Here is a 24,036-nt window from a genome sequence, read left to right on the forward strand (position 1 = left end):
ACAACTTGCATTGCATTCAAGTGGGATGAAAAGAGAACAGGTACCCAAAACTCCTGGTGAACATGAAAGACCCCATCTCCAGTTGGTGTTCACACTATCCTGAAACTCTTCCAAAGCTTCTGAGATGAGATATCAAAATGCAATTTTTTTTGTTCTAAAAACGCTGACTACAGCAGACATGGATTAAATTGGATTCCTCTGGAATGTACAGCCAGCAGGACTTTAAAAGCTGCTAACCAAGCCAGAGAGATCAGAATGCAATACTGAAAGGCTGCAAAGAAGTTGTTTCTTTCTATCTTTATCTCTTTAAAGTGTTGTGCCAAGAGCAATCTTCTGCAAACAAAGATCTTTGGGAAATAAGACATGAAAACCTGCTCCATACAATTACATCCAGGAAGACAACTGAAAAAAAGGGCTGCAACGTGGAATCACTGCATTGAGAACAGCCAAGGGACAGTTGACCATATATTCCTTTGTTTGTTTATCTTCTTCACAGACTTTAAAACATCTTTCAGGTTATCCTCTTATTCAGCCATCTGTACTAGTGTGCATGTGGGCCCAGGGAATGTTTGCAACATATGAATGGTGTTTGCAATTTACCTTTTTTTTAAATTCAGGAAAACATTGTTCATAAACGTATCTCGATTTTTGTTTAAACTCAGGAAACCTGTCTGGCTAATCCTTCATAATCTGAAAGTGTACATAGTGGGACTCCTCCAGTATTAGCAAAGCACATCCTCTCTAAATTCACAAAAAAGACCTTGTCAGACCTGGAGTGGTAGGATAGGGGAGATATTTTTACCCCTCCTCATGTCATCGCAATGCTGTACGTATTTTGTCAGTTTTACTTTGGGATACTAAATGTTGCTGGTGTATAATTCCAATTTATAATAAAATTTGAGATTAAGAGACACATTATTGCCAAAATAACGTTATAGTGCTTGAGTTCATCTCTTGTATTGTGTTCAGTGTTTTCTTCCCATATTCAGCTCTTTTGATTTGTGAAATCCTGATGTTAGTGCCATCTTCTAAGGGCTACCTAGCTAGAAATAGTAGCGTTGGGTGGCTGTTACACCCACACAGGAATGCTACATGCAATTCAGAAATGCCATTACCTATATAGGCATCTTCTCCATGCACTTGCATTAGAGCCAGGTGTCTTCTTTGGCTGAGTTGATCATTATGTGTAATTGTAGTCATTTATGCACAGCCATATGATCACAAGATCATAAGACAATTATGAATTAGGGAACTATTTTGCCCATTTCATCCATCTACCCAGAAAGATTCCGAAGTTTCGCAATTGTGGCACTCAATTATTTGTTAAAAACTTCCAAGGATTTTGCCTCCATTACCCTATCTGCAAGTTTATTCCACATATTGATGGCTCTTTATGTGGAAATTGAATTTTCTCATGTCAGCTGTAGAACTGACTTTAATTACTTTGAACACATTCAGTAGTTCTACTGCCATAGTTCAATTAAAATATTTACACATTTATTCATATTCTATAATTGAGCCTATACACTTAACCTTCTATCCTTCTACAATCAGCTCTTAAATACATTAAGGTCAATTTTAACCTTGAGCAAATGTAGATATAAGATAATTGGCAAAAATATCTGAGATAACATGAGGAAAAAAAACTTCAAGCAAATTGCAGTGATCTACAGTGCCTGAAAGGATGCCTCAGGTAGATTCAATAATAACTTTCTTAAGACAATTGGATAAATGCTGGAAAAGGAAGAATATTGTTGGGCTATGAGGAAAGAGCAGAGTAGTGAGATTGATTCAAATAGGTGACACAGGCATGGTGGGCTGAATAGCCTCCTTTGCACTGTATTATTCTATGATTCTACAAGATTACTCATAATTCCACATAAACTCACACCAAATTCACAATATTATTCAGTATATCCATAAAGGGCATTGATGTAGAAGATGGAAAGTGCACTCTGCTTCAGTGAGAGTTCTTTTGCATCTGTCCTTTGCTCTATCTGTTCTGGGAATGCTGGATTCATAAAATGCATCCATTCCCCAGCAATAACTGCCTTTACTATATAAAGCAGAGAAAAAAAAAATCACCCAGATCAAGTAGAAAATGTGATTTTTATACATGCAATTCTCTACTGGCCCCTTGTATATTTTTCTAGCAGGGAAGTAAAGTGCTCGTAGAATGCATAGAATAATAGAAGTTAATGGGCCTTAACTTCTGAGCTCCCCAGTGTCGGGTTTAGTGGGTACCCCAAAAATGCGCTGGAGAATCCTTCTGGGGAGTTCTCAGGTAAGGGTTTGCATGGCAATTGCCCAGAAATGCACACCTCCTCTAGACAATTGCACTGCGCTGGGAACCATCCGAAAATACAGTTTAAATCGCAAACTTCAGATGATTCCACCAGGTTACATCAATAGCTACTCAGAAAAGGTTAGAAGAATTAAAACCTCTTGTAACTTCTGGGTAACTAATGTAAAGAGCCAGACCAACCCCACAGGACTTTCCCCAAACCCTCGACAACCCCCCCCCCCCCCCTCCTATGGGACCCCCCCACCTGCTGACCTATGACAGCCCCCTTCCCCCTGACCTCTGTCATTTATCTATTAATGTATATAATATTTTAGAAAATATTTTTCTTTTAAAATAGAGGCTTGGTTTGCGGATGTGTCTTAATTAGATTAAAGTCAGCTATTCTGGGTGCCTTGATATGAACTAGTTTGAGATGTAAACAGAGAGGTACAGTGGATTTGCATTTTTTGAACAGAGCATTCGAGAAGTGGGGTGAGAAAGACTCCAGCAGCTATCAGGCAATACATTTATAACACTAATAAAATTAGTTCAATGAATCGAGTTTCATTGTTAAAAGGTAAAGCTCAAAGAGGCTTGTGAGACAATGAGAATTTGAGTTCAATCAGCGGTGGTAGGTGTAACTTCAGTAGTTTTTGGGTGTACAGAGCAGAGGGAATGTAAGATCAAAAGGTAGCTGCAAGCCTCCAACTGGCTCCACAGTGAAAACAACCTCATTTTGAATTTGTAAAGTGAAAATGCTTTGCCTGGTACTTGGTTAAGTCTATGAGCTGCCGTTGCCTTGATGGAGATTAGTTTGGGAATTTCTCAAAAGTTATGATAGTAATAATTTGTAGCCATGTGTATATATTTTAACCTGTATACGTTAATAAAATGTTTCAAGTAGTTTAATGTAAAGCCTCAAGAACTGGTACTCTGATTCCTGAATTTAGAGTTGCATTTCAAACATAACACTTAAAGTTATAGGTTCTGACAGTTGTCTAAAGTTTCCCTCTGGGATTTTAAAATAACTCTGCTTGACCGACTGCATCAGTCATAACAACTTCTATCACCTCCCAACCTCCTCGGACCACCCCCCCACCGCCGCCCCCAAACCTGGACTTCTGACCCAGCACCCCCACCCCCCACCACCACCACCCCCCCAGACCTCCAAGGTTGGTTGGAGGTCTGGGATGGGGGTGGGGGGATTGAAGAATATGGGGTTTGGGGGATGGCGGTCTGAGATCCTGGGGGGTGGGGAGTTGTTCATGAGTGAACAAGAGGGAAAGGCTAAAATGGATCATTTAGCACCCGTTTTTCAGGCACAACACAGCTTCCTAAGGCCTCCAAAATGGGGAGCAGGAAACAAGCATTCTTTTCCGATTAGGAGCATGCCGACCACCATATCAGGGAAGTTCAACCAATGGCACTTACCCATGTCTGAGGCAAGCCTTAGACCATTTGCAGGTGCAGATAAGGGGCCTCTGACCACCCCACTCACCCACCCAGACCTCCAAGCCCCCTAGCCCACCAAACCCCCTGGACCTCTGATGCCCCACCCCACAACTCTGATCTCTGGGCCTTTCCTCAGCCCTCCCAGACCTCCAACACCACCCCACCCCACCCCACCACCACAGCCACCAGCACCCCCCACCCCACCCCACCCCACCACCCCCCGAACACCCCTGAAACCCCCACCTCCCAAATCCTATTACCTTAACTTAGACACTTAGCTTCTTCCTGGCCAGTCGCTTTGCCCGGCCCTTTAAACTTACCTGTTTTAAGGCAGCAAATGCCATAAAAAAAGGGGCATAGCCTCCTCAAATCCGTCAGAGCTGCACTTCGCTGGGGCCTGCAAGGAATCTTTCAATGCAAGCCCCAAGCAGCTCCAGCGAACAGACCTAACTTTGGTCTGCCCAAGGTAGCTGGCTGCCTGAGGGCAAACCAAGTCTAAGCACTGCATGAATATAACGATAAGTACTTTTCGCAGTTATCCCCAAGCATGGCCCTAAAATTGCCAACATCCAACAACCAGACACCCCTATGTTCTATTCCAAAGAGCCAGGTGATGAAGCACAGAACTGGACCCTGTCTTTATACACTGTTATGAACATTTATTTACAGAGATATAAATTACAAGTATGCACCTCCTAATCTAACCGCCATAGTTTCTGTCTGCTCTATCACAGCCATTTAAAAGGTGTTTCCTTAAAGTGGTCTGTGAACTAAGGATTTGTCTGTTTACGTTGCCTGTTAGGAAATAAAGATAGTTTAAGTAAGTTATATTTATATTTGTGGGTGTTAGGAATGAATTTTAGCTTTAAAGTTTAAGTTTGATTTGTATTTCTGTATCTGTGTGTTAAGAAAGGTCAAATGGAATTTTAGTTTCACTATAAAATGCTGCTTGCATTTCTAATGAAAAGTTTATGATCCCTATAGAGTAAAAGTAAACATGAGAGTAGAAAGAATAGTGCTGTTGCCTAGCAACTGGGGGCCAGATAGGCAGCTTCCTCCCACAGACACACAAAGAAGAGAAACAGCAGTTGATTTGCAAGCTGTTTGAGTACAGTTGGTTCTGAAAGTTGTTGCCAGGAGAGACTGGAGCAAAGGGGACAGATAGCCAGTCCCAAGCTAAAGAAAAACGCCAAAAATCCAGGGGAGTAGAAGAGAAAGTCCAAAGTGACCTTCTAGTCAAAGGGAAGGACAGGAACCTGGTAAGTGAGTTAAGAGTGAGTTGCAGAGAGAGAGACTCCAAGCTTCAGATTTAAAAAGACAAAAGCTGCAGGAAACAGATTTAAAGCAAGAACAGCTTGCAAGAGGCAAGAAAGTCCAAGGTCTGTAACTCTTTGCTATGGGCATGTGAAGCAGTGACATACTGTTGACAGCTGAGTCAGACAAAGAGTGTGTAGAAGTCAGCTTGAATGTACATGGTGACCCAGGGAAGGGGAATATTAGAAGGAAGTTTGAAACCTTAGAGGTCACCCTTTGCGTAAGCCATCTGAGAGAAAGCACTGGTTTGGGAGAAGATTCCAAACCAAGTTCTTGGAGAGTGGAGGTCGGAAACCCTTGTTTGAAGGACGGAATTCAGTGAGATTAGTTGGCTCACGGTGTGACAAGCATCTGGGAGGAGTTGAGGAGAGATCCATAGTATATGGCTGAGGTGACATCTGTTACTTGGTTTCAGAGTGTGTCTAACCACAGGGTGCCATAGGTTTATATGGACTGTGTGCTTACTGTGTACATTGGAGTATAAGATAGCTTTTGTAACTTGTGTTATCCTTACAAATCTGTATATATCCGGAAAGATATAGTTGTGGGTGAAGGTTATTGTAATATAGTTCATCTTTTCTTGTTGAATAAATATTTTATTCTTTTGTTAAAAGTTCATCAGCTGACTCCTGAGGTTCAGTAGCTACTCTCCACATATCTGAACAAACAAATAAAAGTTAGGGTCTATCAAGCTGGGCTTCACTCTGGGATCAGGCTTATCCAGGGCTAACCTCAGTTGGGGATCATAACATTGCCCCCTTCTAATTTATAAGTGATTCAGTTAAAAAAAAACAGCAGAAAATGTTTAGTCTTAAACAAGATAAGGTTAGCCCATTCCAAAAACTGCTGCTGAAAGTTACTTAGGTAAAAGTGGTAAAGTTATGAGCTATAATACAGGTCCAATAATTAAAAGCAGATAAAGCTTTTTTAAAAAAAACTTAAAGATGAGCTTTCTATTCAGTCTCTGTGAGATATTGGTGTGGGCCCATGGCTTGGACTATTTCTTTCTGAATTGAAGGGGTTGAAACTTGAGGTTTGGTTTAGCAGCTGTGATAGCTTCTGCAGTCAACCAGTCAGTGCTTGCCTCTCGCAGAAGGATTCAGCAGATCAGCAGGATTTTGGGACAAGTTTCCTATTCATCATTAATTTTGCAGTTACAGCACTTGCAGGTTGCCTGGACATTTTCAGTAGAAACAACAGTTGATTTCTTAAAAAGCCTTCCGCTTTGTCCTCCCTTGGCCTAGAACCCTTTCCGAAGTTGTTTCTCGAAATTCTTCCTGAGGCTCTACACACAAAATGGCCGTTCACAGCCAGTCCTTACACAGATTAAAAACTTATAATGGCTACTATCATGTGATATGGACAAAATGCAAAGCCATCTTCCAAATAAGGCAAGTGGTAATCCCAATCTGAAGTCACGTTGGAAATCTTTAGTCTTTAGCAATTGTTATGGCACAATCGATGGTAAATGCTGAATTGTTCAAATGCCAAAAGGAAACTTGAAACAACTGCCATAACTTGCTTTGCAATTAGCATAAATTTTGAGATGTGTGCACTGAATTCAGTAGTAATAAGACCGCCAAGTCTTACAGGCTTTTACAAAACTAGGTTAAACATTTATTTACAGAAATGATTTTAAATACATAAATAGATCTCCTAATTAAGCTAACTCTCAGTTACACTTTCATTTGGGCAACAGCAAGACACATAGGCCAGGATTTCCTGGTCGCAAGCAGTGGGGGAGGTGGGGGGGGGGGGGGGGGGGGGGGCGCTCGCTGACGCGTAAAATGACATCGGGCGGAACTCCCGACGTCGACCTGCGTCATTTAAATTTTCAGGTCGGCGGGGCTCAGCCAAGTCAGCTGTGCGCTCGCCGACCTGTCAATGGCCAACTGAGGCCATTGAAAAAGTCATTAACGTAATTACTGGACCTGCACATCCAACCTTAACGTTGGCGGGCAGGCAGGGAGCCCTGGCGGGCATTGGAAAAAGCACAAAACCTCATCCAGTGGCTGGATGAGGTTTCATGTAGGTTCGTAAAAAATTAATAAAAGTGTAACTAAAAGTGTGGGACATGTCCCAACTCATGTCACATGAGGGGACATATCAGGGAAATTTATTTTCCTGTTTTTAACATTGTTTAATGTGGAGCTGATCTCCCTGAGGCAGCACTTAGCCTCAGGGAGATAAGTGCGCTCTTTTGTGCGCATGTGCAAAAGAGCGCACTTTTGGCTCAGGGAACCCCCTCCCCAACCTACCTGCACAGACATAATGCTGGACGGGCCTTAGTTGGCTCGCCCATGTAAAATGGCAGTGCACCCCCTATCAGGGGTGCCTATCGGAGGCTGAACATTCCCCCCCCCCACCCCCCGACAAGGAAAATTGTGCCCATAGATTTTAAAAGACCCAGGCAAAGAAACTTGGTATCCTGAACAAGTCGAATTCCAAGTGAGTTTTCTTACCTTCAGTCCTTTGAAGAGAGCAGCTTGAGGCTTTTTCACACACTTCTAAGATCTTAAAATGCCTTCCCTTTCACACAGCCCTTGCTCCTTCTTTATACATATCTTTCTCTTTGAATGCAAATCCCCATTGTTTCACTATGTCTTTGGGCTTTATCTCCTTGATAATAAAACCCTCTCATAGCACTAAGTTTTACCAGTAATCTTGGGGGAAAAGTAAACAAACTGTTTCTAAACTTCACATGGCTAGGTAACACACTTCACCCCTTATTTGAAAACAATTCAGTCTGGTTTATTTCAAAATGGAAATGTTCCTTTGACACCTATATTTCTAAACTTTCCCATGTTTATCTAATTAACATTTCAAACCTAACCTCTTTTCTTAGATCAAAGCACCTTGACTAGCTGCCTCTAATTCAATTAAATCACACACACATCCTACTCTTAACTCTATTTTACAATAAATTCCCAATACATTATGAGAATTGTTATATCTTCTTGACACAATCTAAAGTCCTGTTATCAGCTGCAGTGTTCCAACAGGCCCAAGGTTTTTACACCTTCAGGGACAATAGTTGTCTGTTTGAGGACCCATTGAGTTCCAGAAGACTTTTCATGTCTGGGTATGTCTGCCTGCAATCCACTTCAAACTTTCTGGAAGCTTGAACAAATTGCAGTGAGGTCAGCTGAGCTTTGGCAGTCATTTTGAAAGCTTCTTGTGTCCATTTAAAAAGCAAGATTAGCTTTTTTTTAAAACAAAATTTCATGTTTGTGACAGCTCCTATTTATAGGAGCACAAATGAATCCCTAGTTAATGCCCACCACCTGCTTTCAAATAAACAATTTGTATGCAATGAACAGCTTTCCTTCTCCTTTATATAAAAATTAGACTTTATATGTACAAGCAATTTTTAAAACAAATTAAACCAAAGACCTCCATGTTCTGTACAAAGCTTTACATTGAAAGACGCCCCTTCTCTGGGACCCCTAACAAGTTCTTCATTCATGCATTTCTTTATATAAAACAATATGGCAGCTGATGACATGAATCCTCCCATTTTATTTTAGAGATTTCCTTTCTCTCCAGCATTTCTTTCAAGCCAGCAAGATTAATCAATCCATAATCTATTCTCAATCACACTTTTCATTGGGCCTACAATATCCCACAATGAATGGCTATCTACAGAACATTTCATGGGTATATTATCTTCAGAATGTCCATTGTACAGTAATTCACTTAAAATATTTGACAAAAACAATTAAATATCCAATTTCCCCACAAGAGGCGGGCAGCATGGCGGGCAGGAAGGCAAAATGTCAAGAATGGGGTAAAAAAAAGTCGCAATTTTCCACTCCTGGCTTTCATGTCAGGTCGGGTAGTCCGCAGTCCCAGGTCGGGTAGTCCGCAGTCCCAGGTCGCGTAGTCCGCAGCGTCAGGTCGGGTAGTCCGCAGCGTCAGGTCGGGTAGTCCGCAGTCCCAGGTCAGGTAGTCCGCCGCCCCAGGTCAGGTAGTCGGCAGTGTCAGGTCAGGTAATCCACAGCCCCAGGTCGTTTAGTCCGCAGTCCCAGGTCAGATAGTCTGCAGCGTCAGGTCGGGTAGTCCACAGTCCCTGGTCAGGTAGTCCGCAGTCCCAACTCGGATAGTCCGCAGTCCCAGGTCGCGTTGTCCGCAGTGTCAGGTTGGGTAGTCCGCAGTCCCAGGTCGGCTGGTCCGCAGCGTCAGGTCGGATAGTCCGCAGTCCCTGGTCGGGTAGTCCACCGTACCAGGTGGGATCGTCCGCAGTCCCTGGTCGGGTAGTCCGCAGTCCCAGGTCGGGTAGTCCGCAGTCCCAGGTCGGGTAGTCCGCAGTCCCAGGTCGCGTAGTCTGCAGTCCCTGGTCGGGTAGTCCACCGTACCAGGTGGGATCGTCCGCAGTCCCTGGTCGGGTAGTCCGCAGTCCCAGGTCGGGTAGTCCGCAGTCCCAGGTCGCGTAGTCCGCAGCGTCAGGTCGGATAGTCTGCAGTCCCTGGTCGGGTAGTCCACCGTACCAGGTGGGATAGTCCGCAGTCCCTGGTCAGGTAGTCCGCAGTCCCAGGTCGCGTGGTCCGCAGCATCAGGTCAGATAGTCCGCAGTCCCTGGTCAGGTAGTTCGCAGCCCCAGGTCAGCTAGTTGCCAGTGTCAGGTCGGATGGTCCACAGTCCCAGGTCGGGTAATCTGCAGTCCCAGGTTGGGTAGTTCGCAGTCCCAAGTTGGATAGTCCACCGTACTAGATGGGAGAGTCCGCAGTCCCAGGTCGCGTAGTCCGCAGTCCCAGGTCGCGTAGTCCGCAGTCCCAGGTTGGATAGTCCGCAGTCCCAGGTGGGATAGTCCGCAGTCCCTGGTCGGGTAGTTCGCAGTCCCTGGTCGGGTAGTTCGCAGTCCCTGGTCGGGTAGTCCGCAGTCCCAGGTCGCGCAGTCCGCAGTCCCAGGTCGCATAGTCCGCAGTCCCAGGTCGCGTAGTCCGCAGTCCCAGGTCGCGTAGTCTGCAGTCCCAGGTTGGGTAGTTCGCAGTCCCAGGTGGGATAGTCCGCAGTCCCTGGTCGGGTAGTTCGCAGTCCCAGGTCGGGTAGTCGGCAGTGTCAGGTCGGGTAGTCCACAGTCCCAGGTGGGATCGTCCGCAGTCCCAGGTCGCGTTGTCCGCAGTGTCAGGTTGGGCAGTCCGCAGTCCCAGGTCGGCTGGTCCGCAGCGTCAGGTCGGATAGTCCGCAGTCCCTGGTCAGGTAGTCCACCGTACCAGGTGGGATCGTCCGCAGTCCCTGGTCGGGTAGTCCGCAGTCCCAGGTCGGGTAGTCCGCAGTCCCAGGTTGCGTAGTCCGCAGCGTCAGGTCGGATAGTCTGCAGTCCCTGGTCGGGTAGTCCACCGTACCAGGTGGGATAGTCCGCAGTCCCTGGTCAGGTAGTTCGCAGCCCCAGGTCGGCTAGTTGCCAGTGTCAGGTCGGATGGTCCACAGTCCCAGGTCGGGTAATCTGCAGTCCCAGGTTGGGTAGTTCGCAGTCCCAAGTTGGATAGTCCACCGTACTAGATGGGAGAGTCCGCAGTCCCAGGTTGGATAGTCCGCAGTCCCAGGTGGGATAGTCCGCAGTCCCTGGTCGGGTAGTTCGCAGTCCCTGGTCGGGTAGTTCGCAGTCCCTGGTCGGGTAGTCCGCAGTCCCAGGTCGCGCAGTCCGCAGTCCCAGGTCGCATAGTCCGCAGTCCCAGGTCGCGTAGTCCGCAGTCCCAGGTCGCGTAGTCTGCAGTCCCAGGTTGGGTAGTTCGCAGTCCCAGGTGGGATAGTCCGCAGTCCCTGGTTGGGTAGTTCGCAGTCCCAGGTCGGGTAGTCGGCAGTGTCAGGTCGGGTAGTCCACAGTCCCAGGTCGGGTAGTCCGCAGCCCCAGGTCGGGTAGTCCGCAGTCCCAAGTTGGGTAGTCTGCAGTCCCAGGTTGGATAGTCCACAGCGTCATGTCGGGTAGTTCTGTTGAACTTCAGCAGAACTCAGCAGTGGCACCCACCTTGGTTTGTGGAGCTACAGCTGCTGAGGTCACAGGAAAAGGGGAGTCGGATGGGCTGGACGCTCTCGGAGTCAGCTGGGTGGGTGGGCCTGGAGTGTGCACCTGCTGATCCTCCTCCTTATGGGTGCCCAGGAGCCCCAGACTGACTCCTTGAAGAGCAGGGGTAGCTGGAGTGAGACCGAGCTGCCCGGCACCCCTCTCACATACACACTGTTGGAGGCCGACTATGACATCAGCGATGGAGTTCAGCCCACGCAGCAGGAGCGGCCTCCTGGACCAAGGTGACCATGGCGACAGCTTCCTACCAGTGTTGACCTTGGTGCTTTGACATGCCAGCACTATTGCCTCAGACTGAAGGCAGACTCCTTCATCATGCCTTGCAATCTGAGGAGTGCAGTGGACATCCCTTCCTGATGTTCCCGAGTTTGCCTTTGCAGCTCCAGTAACAGTGACACGACCAAGTCCAGAGGCTCATCATCTGACTCGGACTCAGCAACGTTCTGGCCTCCAACACTCCTCCGAATGCCGGACACTTGGGAAGTCCCTGCCGCCACTTGCTGTGGATCAGACAGTGCGATGAACTCACCAGATTGTGATCCCAAGGCTACTCTAAAGCAAGGTCCCACAGAGGTGTGTGTGTCTCTGCGCTGGTGGAGGGTGTGGGTGAACGCTGTGACAGGACTTCAGGGAGGGTGCCTCAAGATTCCTCTTCGGGGGTTTTTTGGGTCTTGAGTGGAGTCCCTGCGTTATGGATTCTGTTGGCTTTTTGACAAATGTGCCTGTGAAAGCAAGGGGAGATAATTAGTGCATGGCAGTGGCCTGTGAAAGAGGACACATCACTCATGACATGGTTGTCTGATGGATGTTGCACTGCTGGATCCTCACTTGGTAGAGCAGTGCCAACCTCACCATCAGCACAGGACTGGGCCTGGTCATCGCCGGCCAGCTGGATGGCTCTGTTTTCAAAGCCTTTGAGGCCCTTGATAATGGGCATTCCACCACCAGTCTGTGACCTCTCTCTCTTGTGTGCCAGCTTGTCCTGCATGAATAGAGATGGAGAAAGTGGAAGCAGGATGCTTGCCAGGCATCCTCTTAAATGTGCCTGGCTTGTGCGGGTGGTGAGTGGCCCATGGGCAGGATGAGGACAATGACGGTGTGTGTGAGAGAGTGAATGGTGATGTCCCTTGCACTGGCCGTGATTGAGGGACCTGTGGATGTGTGATGGGTTTGTGAGTGCAAGCATTGAGAGTGATGAGAAGAGTGACTTACCCTGGTGGAACAGAGATCATTCATCCTCTTGCGGCACTGGGTGGCTGTCCTCTTCTGAAGGGCATTGGTGCTGACCACCACTGCCACCGCCTCCCAAACTGGATTGGTCAGGTTGCTGCCCATCCTGCAGCCTGACTGGAGGTACAGACCTCCACGCCATCCAGCAGCCACTCGAGGGGCCCGCCATTAAATCGGAGGGCTGCAGTCTTCTTGTCTTTGAAGGCCATGCCTCACGGGCAGCAGTGATGAGCTGGAAGCAATGAGCACTGTGCTTGCAGCTGGCCATTAAACTTGGCACCCAGCTTGATGCAACAGTGGGGTGATGACCAGCGACAAATGAGGAGCCCACTAGCCATGGAAATGACGTGTTTCCCTGGAAAGCATAAATAATGAGGTGGGCTTGGGGCAATATTGCATGAAAACCCGGCATTGCCGTCAGCGGGCAGCATGTCATTTTACCTGCCCGCTACCGCACTTAGTGCAAATTTGGGAAAATCCCGCCCAATGTTTCAGTGGGACTCGTTGGCTCACAATGTGACAAACATCTGAGTGGGTTGTTGAGAAATCCATGCTTTGGTCATATCTGTCACTTACTTTGGAGTGTGATGTGTCTGACCACAGTTCACCTGTAAATTCACATGTACCTCATATTTATGAATGGTAGAGTCAAGGGTAGTTATTGTAAATTGTTTATCTATCTGATTCATGTCTGTAAAGTTATTGCTGGGGTAAAGGAATGTGTGATTTGAATCATCTTCTTGTGTTTATATTGACAATTTTCCAACTCCTTTGTCTGGTATAGTATAGTTCATTTTTTTGTTTAATAAATATTTTATTCTTTGTGTTAAACATTCATCAGCAGACTCCTGTGAATTTGTTCAGTAACTTTCCTCCACGGTTTTAAAAAAAGATAGGATCTATCAAGCCAGGTTTCACTCTGGGATCTGACTTGTCCAGTATTAATACCAACTGGGATCATAACAATATCAATAAAATATTGCAAGATCTGCTTTTAATTGAACACAACTGTTTTCAACAAAACTGATCTGACCAAAAGAAATACCATACTCCAGAGGCATCATTCAGGCTATAGGTAGATTTGTTCGATTTCAAGTTTTCGTTCTGTATCTGCTATCTCTTTGAGTTGTTTTAGAAAACATTTCTCCCTGCAAAGTATTGCCCTGTGGAAATACTGCAGTCTTTACATCGATTGACCCATGCTCTCATGAATACATGGCCAAAAGAGCTAAAAAGCTATTTAAGATTGTTTTTTCAGCTGTAAGGAAATCCACTGTAATAGATGTAGCTCCAGTTATTCTTCAAAATCCCGAACAATTAACCTCACTTTAGTCTTATGTTATGATCCGCATAGAGGCTGATAACTTTTAGAAAGAAATTCGAACTTCTAGTTAATAGCTGAAAGAATGACAGGTTAAGATTTCACATCTTCAGTCGTATACTGTTAACAAATGGCTAAAAACACTATTAACTAAACACTGGGGAGGATCTTCCGGTCGGTGAGCGGGGGCAGGGCCTGCTCACCGACATGTAAAATGATGCGGGATGTCACTAGGTGTAACTCCCGACATCAACCCACGCCATTTCTATTTTCAGGTTGGCGGGGGCACAGCTGAGTCAGCTGTACGCCCATCGACCTATTGAGGCCATTAATAAACCAATTTAGGTAATTGACAGGGCTGCCCGTCCAACCTTAAGGTTGGTGAGCAGGCTGGGAGCGGGCTTAAGAAAAATCATGAAACCTCATCCACGGGCGGGATGAGGTTTCATGAGGGTTTTTTAAACATTTAGTAAAGGTTTGAGTAAAAGTGATGGACATGTTCCAACTCATGTGACAGTGTGACATGAGGGGACGTCAGGGAAATTTTCTAAGCATTTGTCTTAGAAGTTTTAATTCCGAGGTGATCTCCCTGAGGCAGCACTTAGCCTGTGCGAAAGAGTGAGCTCTCGGCTGAGGGAACTCCCCCCCCACCCCATTCCCCCACTCACACAGGGAGCACATAGCCCCACTTAAAATGGCAGCACCCGCCTGCTCCTGCTCTTTGCCCCCAAAGGGGGGGGGGATTTTTCCCACCATCTTTGTAGACAACATACTTTAAACCACAGAACGGAATACCACTCTCTTATTCTTGGCTCAACTGAAAAAAATGCATTTCACAGGTAGGCTTTACACTGTCCTTAATATAGATATTCAATTTTCCCAGAATCAATCCAAAGTGATTCTCAGCACCAAAGGACTGTTCTTATCTTTTCTCTGCCGGATAAATTGCAATCTTAGAACTGTCTTTCAGAGGCTTTCTTTTCCCAGAAACTCTCCCTCTAGCCCATGCTTGGTGAGTCTTCCTGCCTTGATTTAACTCCCACTAATTTAGTCTTTTCAATCGACGCAAACTGCCACCCACATTCCTGCACTGTGAACCATAGAGATAAAAACAAAATACTGTGAATGCTAGAAATTTGAAACAAAAACAGAAAGTGCTGGAAAATCTCAGCAGGTCTCACAGCATCTGTGGAGAGAGAAACAGAGTTAATGTTTTGAGCCCGTATGACTCTTCTTCAGAGCTCTTCCATAAGTACTCAAAATGTTAACTCTGCTCCTCTCTCCACAGATGCTGCTAGACTTGCTGAGTTTTTCTTGCATTTTCTGTTTGTGATCCATAGAGACTTGTTTGCTCTCTCGTTGTTCCCTCTCTCCCAGATTCAGGCAGACTCCAAAACACTGTCTTTAATATTCAGTGATATTCTAGAAAAGCCTGTAACCCGATCTTTACAGTGGCCTCTTCTGCATGGCAACATGAATCATATGGGCCTTGTATCTAGGTAGAAATGCTAATTATCTATCCTTGAGAACCCAACTCTCTTTCACCTTGGAACTTAATGGACAGTTTAAAGCACAACTATTTATAACCTTCTCAATGTTTTCCTGGGACTTGAAACTCACAGTCTCTACTATTAACACACAGGCTGTTGCCATTGTCTCCAAACATAAACACTTTGCACTTTATTCCCAGTAAAATAATCTGAACCCGCCTTTGATCTCTAACAATCAAACCACACAAGTTTACTGTCAGACAGACTTCAGAACAAATCTCATGAGCTCTTTCAATTTGCCTCAAGTTTAAAGGCACAGTCCCAAAACATAACAATCTTATAAACCTCATAATTGTAACACTCAAAAGACCCATTGGCAATGACTTTTTCAGTACCAGTCGACGCCTTATGTGACAAAGTTGCAGACTGGTATCTGAGAATAAACTCCAAACTTTCTCCAAAAATCTAACTCCCTTTGTTTTATCTATATTAATGGTTTATCCTTAAGTTTATTGGCAGCCACCAAAAATCACAACCATGAGGATTTCTACTTCTGTTATGAGGCTGTTCTGTGGTCTTTATTTTATGGCCTAATCAACTAAAATCACAACTTCTACATCCACTTTTATATCTGCTGGGACCACTACTTCAAGACCTCCCTCTTGCACTATCAGAGGTTATTTGCCCAATATGTAATCGTTTTTTGATGCTGATTCACATCTGGACTCACCATGAGTACTTGCACTGTGCTTTCTTATTTTCCACTCTTTCACCCCATTCTGCCAAATATTGTACCTCATATCTTGGCCATCATCTTGAACATTCAACCAATATTTAAACTTGCCTGTAGCTTTTTCTGCATGTCCCACAATTGTCACATCCTTCCACTCACTAGACCCCTTTAGAATATATGTCATCTTTGGGCAATTGGCCTATTATGTCATAGCTCTGTGAGTTATGAATCACTCACATTACCACTACCTAACCCTTAATCTACTATCCATTCCACAGGACCTTCATCAGAGAACACAGGAGGATTTCAGGTATGAGGTGCCTTGTTTACTTCTCTCAGCTGCTCAGAACCAGAGATTTTGTAATTAATTCCAATTGATGGCGAGGAATGAATCTTAATAGTTTGTCATATTTGATAAGCATTGTCTTACTAACACAACCTATTCCTTTACATTTACAAATGAATTGTCTCTTTGATAATATACTAAATCTCCTGCTTTAAACTCTGTTTCAGATGGTCTAATATTATGGCCTGAATTTTCCTGTCGCCGATTTGGGGGCGGGGCCTGCTCGCCGATGGGAAAATGATGCGCGATGATGTCGGGAGGAACCCCCGATGTCATCCCAGTCCGTTTAAATATTGAGGTGGGCGGACAGTGAAATCAGCTGTCCGCCCACCGACCTGTCAATGGCCAATTAAGGCCATTAACAGGATAGTTAAGGTAGTTAAAGGCCCTGCCCGTCCAACCTTAAGGCTGGTGGGCAGGCCAGGAGCCCCAGTGGGCAATAGAGAAAACATAAAACCTCATCCACTGGTGGGATGAGGTTTCATGTCTGCTTCAAAAATATTTAATAAATTTTATGTGATATTTATGAACATGTCCCATTTCATGTGACATTGTCACATGAGGGTGACATGTTAACAATTTTTTTATTTTTCTATTTTTTAAGTTTGTAAAACTTTCACTGATCTCCCTGAGACAGCACTTAGTCTCAGGGAGCAGAGCGCTCTTTCGCACGCATGCTTGAAAGAGCGCACTTTGACAGATGGGGAATCTCTCACCTCCACACAGGAAGCGCATAGTGCTTCCCATTGGGCAGCCCGCCAACCTCGGGCAAAATTCTGCCCTATGTCTCAGTACTCTCCAAATTTTCTCCAACATTGCAGCCTTGATGAAAGCCTCATGTAGAGCATTCAAATGTGCAGAAAAAATTAAACTAATTGTAGTACCTTCTAAAGCAGGGGGACTATCACACAGAATAGGAGGCAAATGGGATTTTCCCCATTGACTAATTAACAGGGACTATGGGCAGAATTTTCCCTAGATTGGCGGGCAGGCTCCACCGGCTTGGTGGTGGGTGGGCAGCTGACCCCCGCTGCCGAAAGGGGGCCTGCCGCCATTTTGAGTGGGCAGGCTGATTAAGGCCCGCCCAGCAGCCTGCCCAATGGGAAGCACAATGCGCTTCCTGTGCAGGGAGGGAGGGATTCCCCATCTGTCAAAGTGCGCTCTTCCGCGCATGTGCACGAAAGAGCGCATGTCTCCCTGAGACTAAGTGCTGTCTCAGGGAGATCACTGACAGTCTAAAAAACTTTAAAAGTAGAAAAATAAAAAAAATTATGAACATGTCCCCCTCATGTGACAATGTCACACGAGATGGGAAATGTTAATAAGAAGCACAGAAACTTTATTAAAGTTTTTAACAATGGACATGAAACCTCATCCCGCCAGTGGATAAGGTTACATGTATTTTCTACTGCCCACTGGGGCTCCTGGCCTGCCCGCCAGCCTTAAGGTTGGACGGGCAGGGTCTTTAATTATCTTAATTATCCTGTCAATGGCCTCAATTGGCCATTGACAGGTCAGCCAGCGGACAGCTGATTTCACTGTCCGCCCACCTTCCTAAAGATTTAAATGGACCGGGATAATGTCGGAGGTTCCTCCCGACGTCATCCCGTGTAATGTTCCTGTCAGCGAGCGGGCCCTGCCCCCAAATCGCCGACAAGAAAGTTCAGGCCTATATCTTCCAAATATCTGGAGTGAATTCTTTGCATGAAGTGCTCATGCCAGGGCAGTTGTCAACTTGCGGTCTGGTTGATCAGATAAAATTTTTGCAGCAGTCTATTGATCACAGTATGATACCTTTCACAGAGTCCATTACTGAAAGGACCTTCAGCTCTGGTATTCATGACCCTGGTATTCATATTTCATAGAATTGGCAAATTCCCCTCCATTATCAGTCAGAAACTTCACTCGTGTCCCAAATCCAGCCCCTCTCCATTTCTCTTTGATGTTGTCTATAATAATCCTTGTGTCTTTACTATGTATTATTATAGAAAGGCCAAATCTGGTTGCTAGGTCAACGAAATCTAGGATGAGTATATTTCTGTCTTTATCCCATAACCTTTGATCCATGGCAACTACCTTGTCAAAGTCATGTGCCAATAAAAGGCTTATAATTGGAAGTCCAAAACAAAAACAGAATTACCTGGAAAAACTCAACAGGTCTGGCAGCATCGGCGGAGAAGAAAAGAGTTGATGTTTCGAGTCCCCATGACCCAGTTGACGTTTCGAGTCCTCAAGATTTCCAGCATCTGCAGTTTTTTTGTTTTTATCTCTTATAATTGGAAGTGTTGGCATCCTATCATACTTCTTTTTCCACATATCACACTTCTCACTGATCTTTTCTATTAGCCTCTTATAAGCTTAATCAACTATAGCTGCATCTTTTAGAAATATTTTTAACCTTTGGCAAGTAGGATGAATGAATTGTCTCTGTAGCTTTAAGACAATTATTCTCCCTCCTTGAGTCTAACACTTGATGCCATTAATAGTTGGCTAACACTCTTATGAAAAACATTAGGCTTTGTTAAAGGGACACAGTAATGTCCTGACTGGGTAAAATGCAGATCAACTAACTTTCCAAGCGTAATTGTTTTATCATGTTCTATGTCAACTACTTAGTGAATCAAGATAACATTTTAACCGATTTATCCAATATATTGTTGAAGTGCAAAAACTGTTTAATACGACACAATTAAAGAAGTCCACAACTTATACATTCGTCACAGGACTAAAACTCTTTGTGACCATCATAATTGGTTTAGATTCATCATTTTCTTCTTCTTCTTCCTCAAAATTCTCTATGTCATGTGTCATTTCAAGGACTCTGCCTCTTCGCTTTGAGCAGATACTTTGAATCACATTTAAAGCTGTTCCCTGGGCATTTCTTCATTCCATTATTTTTGATCCAATTGTGTTTTCTGCTATAAAAGCAAGATCTACTAATGGTGCTATCATCATTATTCTGCCTGTCTTTAATATTACTGTTGTATTGATGTCTGCATTCAGGATCTGGATGATTTCAGAATCTGACAATCATTGAGTCTTTGAATGACCATGGAATGTCACTTTTGTTCCATGAAGGCTGAAGGAAGTTACTGTTCCCAACAACTGTTTTAAGGCAGTAGACATCAAGTCCAACAGTGTCTCCTTCTCTGAGAATATAACACCAGTTAGAACAGCCGTCTGTATGAGATACCTTAGCACAATTCAGGAATTTAAACACTAGCACCAATTTAGCAATTCCCAAGTGGAATTCCATTAACTTTTTATTCAATCTGTTAATGCCCATGATATATTCTTCCATGAATAATCTGTGTTCCAAAATCTATCAAATTCTGACCATGACTCATAGGCATTTAACAGATCATCATTCTTGTAGGTTTCATCCAAGAACTCCAGTAGAAAGTTCAAACCTTCATCATTATTCAACTGATGGGCATTCTTCGCACAAAATACTTCTGGTTTTACTTCTTAAAGGAAATGACAATACCAAGGCCTTACCTTAATGTTTTCTCTTTGGTAGGGACACAATTCGTGCCAATGTATCCACTTCATTCTGCCACTCGTCATATGGTTCAGACTCCAAGAATATCAGAGGGTACATCAACAAGTTACACTTGCTTTCTGAATTTTCCATGATAGCACCCACCCAATTTCTACATTGCAATTATACTTTTCAGAAATACACTGATAGTAACAACCACAAGATGATTTTTTTCCATCCTTCCTAACTCAAGGACACTAAGGCTAATTGTAGTACTCCAACTTCACTAAGATCAGTTTTATGACAAGTTAATGTATTATTGCCTCATTTAGTGAAATTCCAGTCACAAGATGGATAAAGATAAGGAAGACCTATCAGCTTATTTCGGCTCATCTACCTACAAATGTATTACAATCTTCCTATTGTCTCATATAACAATTTCTTAAGCAATTAAAAAGGTATCAGCCGTACCTCAGTTGGTAGACAGTCTGATTTCTAAATCAGAAGGTCGTGCGTTCAATTCACACTCCAGGACTTAAACACAAGAATCTAGGGAGTACTGCACTGTCAGAGTTGCTTTTTTTTTGGATGAGGTGTTAAGCTGAAGGCCCATCTGCCCTCTCAGGTGGATGGAAAAGATCCCATGCCACTATTTCAAAGAGAGCAAGTGAGTTATCCTTGGTGTCCTGGCCAATATTTATCTATCAATCAACATCACAAAAACAGATGATCTGCTCATTGCTGCTGTGAGAGCTTGCTATATACAAATAGGCTGCTGTTTTTCCTGTATTACAACACTGACTGCACTCCAAAAATACTTCATTGGCTGTAAAGCATTTTGCAACATCTGGTGGCCTTTAAAGGTGCTATATAAATGCAAGTATTTCTTTTTTTACTTTTTTACTTCTAGCTCAGAAGGAAAAAACAGTTCGGACCAGTATTCGTATTTCACAGTTTTTTCTGTTCTGTTCTGTTGGAGGTCTTTCACCTCCAATAGTCGACCTGAAAGTCCCTTCCATGTCTAAAACTAATTCCTTTCTCTATTGAAAAAGGATGTTTTTACATCAGTGCCACATTTGTCTTATATTAGTTTAAACCTGACTTACAGTCTAGGTTTAGTTAAAACCACGACTACTTCTGGCTTGTGCTCCATATTTTGACTCCATAATTCAGCATTCTATTGGGTTCAGAATAAATTAATAACACAAAAGAACCTTACTTGACTTTGACCCCTATTATATACAGCCACTGACAGCTTATAACAAAACACAACTACATATCATATTCCCTGTAAAGCCTGATTCCAGCTGAGAGCTTATATTACCACTGTTTGTTGCTGTAATTTTGAATACCATGGAAATTTAATACGTTGGCATTGCAACCCATTTTACCATAGAATCATAGAGCATTGATTCATATCTGTAACTCATCAGATTACTGATCCCAGTAAGAGAGAGGTGACAGGTAGAGATCATTAGCATCGCTACAGATCTGAAGGAAAATCCGAGGGAGAGTCTCCATGGACCAGTCTTTCATCCAATTGTCAAGCCAATGGCTGAGATCTAGGAGCAAGCTACCTGACCATCATCTTGGCCTGGTAGTACCATGCAGTATTTAGAGAACAGGAGAAGAACAGAGGTGTCTCATCGTTTGTCAATGAAAATCAAATATAAACTTTCCTAGTTCCATTCGTAGTTAGACGACTTGCTAGAAATTTTGTCCAGTATTTTGTTTCTTTTAATCAAATTGTGTAAATTGGTAACTTACCACCACAATGTAACGAGGCCTGTATTGAATTGTTCCAAATAAGCCCAGTATGACAACAATTATGTGAAGGAAGTTGGCCAGAATGGGAGCCCACTGGTAACCTAGGAAATCAAAGACCTGCCTCTCCAATGCTGCCAGCTATAAAAGAAGACAAGAAAAAGCTTTTTAGAAATTAGAAACAGAGTTATGTACATATTCAACTCATATTATAATTGGCATCTACAAATACAGTTAGCACCAGTTTGGAAAAGCACTAGGCATTTAAAAGTAATTTAAAAGGTTATAAGGCATAAAATATAATTCTTTACAAAAATTACTTCCCAGTTAGGATCTATTAAAACAATTCAAAGCACTTCAACCACTGTGAGTGACTGAATTCAGTATACCATAAGAGGGCAGCAATCACCAACCCCCACCCCCCAAACCCCACCATCCCTCCTTCCCCACCCCTCCCCCCATAGACACATGTATTGGTTTCATTTCTTGGTACCTTACACTGCCTATTTTTCAATTGTCTCTTGCAATCAGATATTGGTTCTGCCTTGTCATACAGAGACCCAAGTGTTTAAGAGGGTGTAATCTTGGGGACAGGTTCCCCAGTGTTTATTGAAGTTCCTTTAGCCTAACGGCTTGATTGTAGACTCACATTTTGTGGGGTTTTTTTATGCCATCACATCCACAAACATGGTGACTTTCATTTATGGCAAAACAATTTCATGTCTCACATTAGCAACATTCCTATAACAAAAGAGCACCTAAAGATTGTCACAGCCTCAGTATAGACTATTTTATATTTAGCAGTGTGCATCCTTTAAAAACTTGCAGCTAGTACAATGATGTAATGGACCAAGGAACACCAAAATTAGTGTCTTACATTGAGAGGATCTCCGCCCCATCTCACATCATCTGCTACAAAAAGCCCTATTCATGTTTTTGTTACCGCTAGACCTCTATTCCAATGGTGCCCTGAACAGCCTCCCACTTTTCGTCCTCTAAAAACTTGAGCTCATCCAGTTGCCTGCCCCCATACCAAGTCTTGTTCACCTATTACTCTTGTGCCCACAAGCTCCCAACCCAGTAAAAGCCTCAATTTTCACCCATTTCTTCAAATCTGTCCATGGCTTCAACCCCACTATCTCTACAATTTCTTCCAACCCTAAAACCTGCAGGGATCCCTATGTTGACATCAAGCAGCATTTGACCGAGTGGCGTCAGGGAGCCCTAGCAAAACTGGAGTCAATGAGAATCGGGGAAAAAAACTTTCTGTTGGTTGGTATCATACCTAGCACAAAGAAAGATGGTTGTAGTTATTGGAGGTCAATCATCTCAGTTCCAGGTCATCACTGCAAGAGTTCCTCAAGGTAGTGTCCTAGGCCCAACCATCTTCAGCTGTTTCATCAATGACCTTCCTTCCATCGTAAGGGCAAAAGTGGGGATGTTCACTGATGATTGTGCGATTCCTCAGATACTGAAGCAGTCCATGTCCAAATGCAGCAAGATCTGGACAATATTCAGGCTTGGGCTGACAAGTGGCAAGTAAGATTCACGCTACACAAATGCCAGGCAATGACCATCTCCAACAAGAGAGAATCTAACCATCGCCCCTTGACGTTCAATGACATTACCATCACTGAATCCCCCACTATCAACTTCCTGGAGTTGCCATTGAACAGAAACTGAACTGGACTAGTCATATAAATACTGTGGCTACAAGAGCAGATCAGAGGTTAGGAATCCTGCAGCGAATAACTCACCTCCTAACTCCCAAAATCCTGTCCACCATTTACAAGGCACAGGTCAAGAGTGCGATGGAATACTCCCCAATTGCCTGGATGAGTGCAGCTCCAACAATACTCAAGAAGCTGGACACCATCCAGGACAAAGCAGCCCACTTGATTGACATCACATCCACAAACATTCACTCCCTCTACCAATGACATAATTACAGCAGTGTGTGCCATCTACAAGATGCACTGCAGGAACTCACCAAGGCTACTTAGATGGCATATTCAAAACCTACAACTGCTGTTATCTAGAAGGACAAGTGCAGCAGACACATGGGAGCACCACCACCTGGAAGTTCCCCTCCAAACCACTTTCCATCCTGACTTGGAAATATATCGCCGTTCCTTCATGTCGCTGGGTCAAAATCCTGGAACTCCCTCCCTAACAGCACCGTGGGTGTATGTACACCACAGGGACTGCAGTGGTTCAAAAGCTCAACGCTACCTTCTCAAGGGCAATTAGGGATGGACAATAAATGCTGGCCTTGGCAGCGATGTCCACATCGTATGAATGAGTTTTTAAAAATGTTTAAGGGTATGCTGCTTTTACAGTTTTGAAGTGCCAATCTCTCTTCTAACACTCAGATAGTCGGCCCAAAAATGCACAATCCAAAAATGTGCTCCTTATAAGCTCTACCTTTACAGGTCTCATGATTCAACTCTAACAATTTACCTATTGGGAAGAATCTTCCCCCCTGTCGGGGGGGGGGGGGGGGGAGTGCAGGAGTGGGCGTGCCTCCGATCGGTGCCCCCAATCGGGGGCACATTGCCACTTTACGGTGGGCGGGCCAATTAAGGCCCGCCCAGTA

General features: G+C 44.3%; 1 protein-coding gene across 2 annotated transcripts in view; it reads right to left on the minus strand.

Annotated features, from left to right (window-relative positions):
• The window catches only part of LOC121279094 (sodium/potassium-transporting ATPase subunit beta-1-interacting protein 3-like), a 652,108-nt gene that overhangs the window by 339,237 nt on the left and 288,835 nt on the right, over nucleotides 1-24,036 (minus strand). For both annotated transcript variants that reach the window (XM_041190019.1, XM_041190018.1), the window contains exon 2: nucleotides 21,444-21,581. In XM_041190019.1, the coding sequence (XP_041045953.1) occupies nucleotides 21,444-21,581 (138 nt within the window). The remainder of the gene's footprint in view (nucleotides 1-21,443; nucleotides 21,582-24,036) is intronic.

This window comes from Carcharodon carcharias, chromosome 6, assembly GCF_017639515.1.
Source record: "Carcharodon carcharias isolate sCarCar2 chromosome 6, sCarCar2.pri, whole genome shotgun sequence".
In the NCBI taxonomy this organism is placed as follows: domain Eukaryota; kingdom Metazoa; phylum Chordata; class Chondrichthyes; order Lamniformes; family Lamnidae; genus Carcharodon; species Carcharodon carcharias.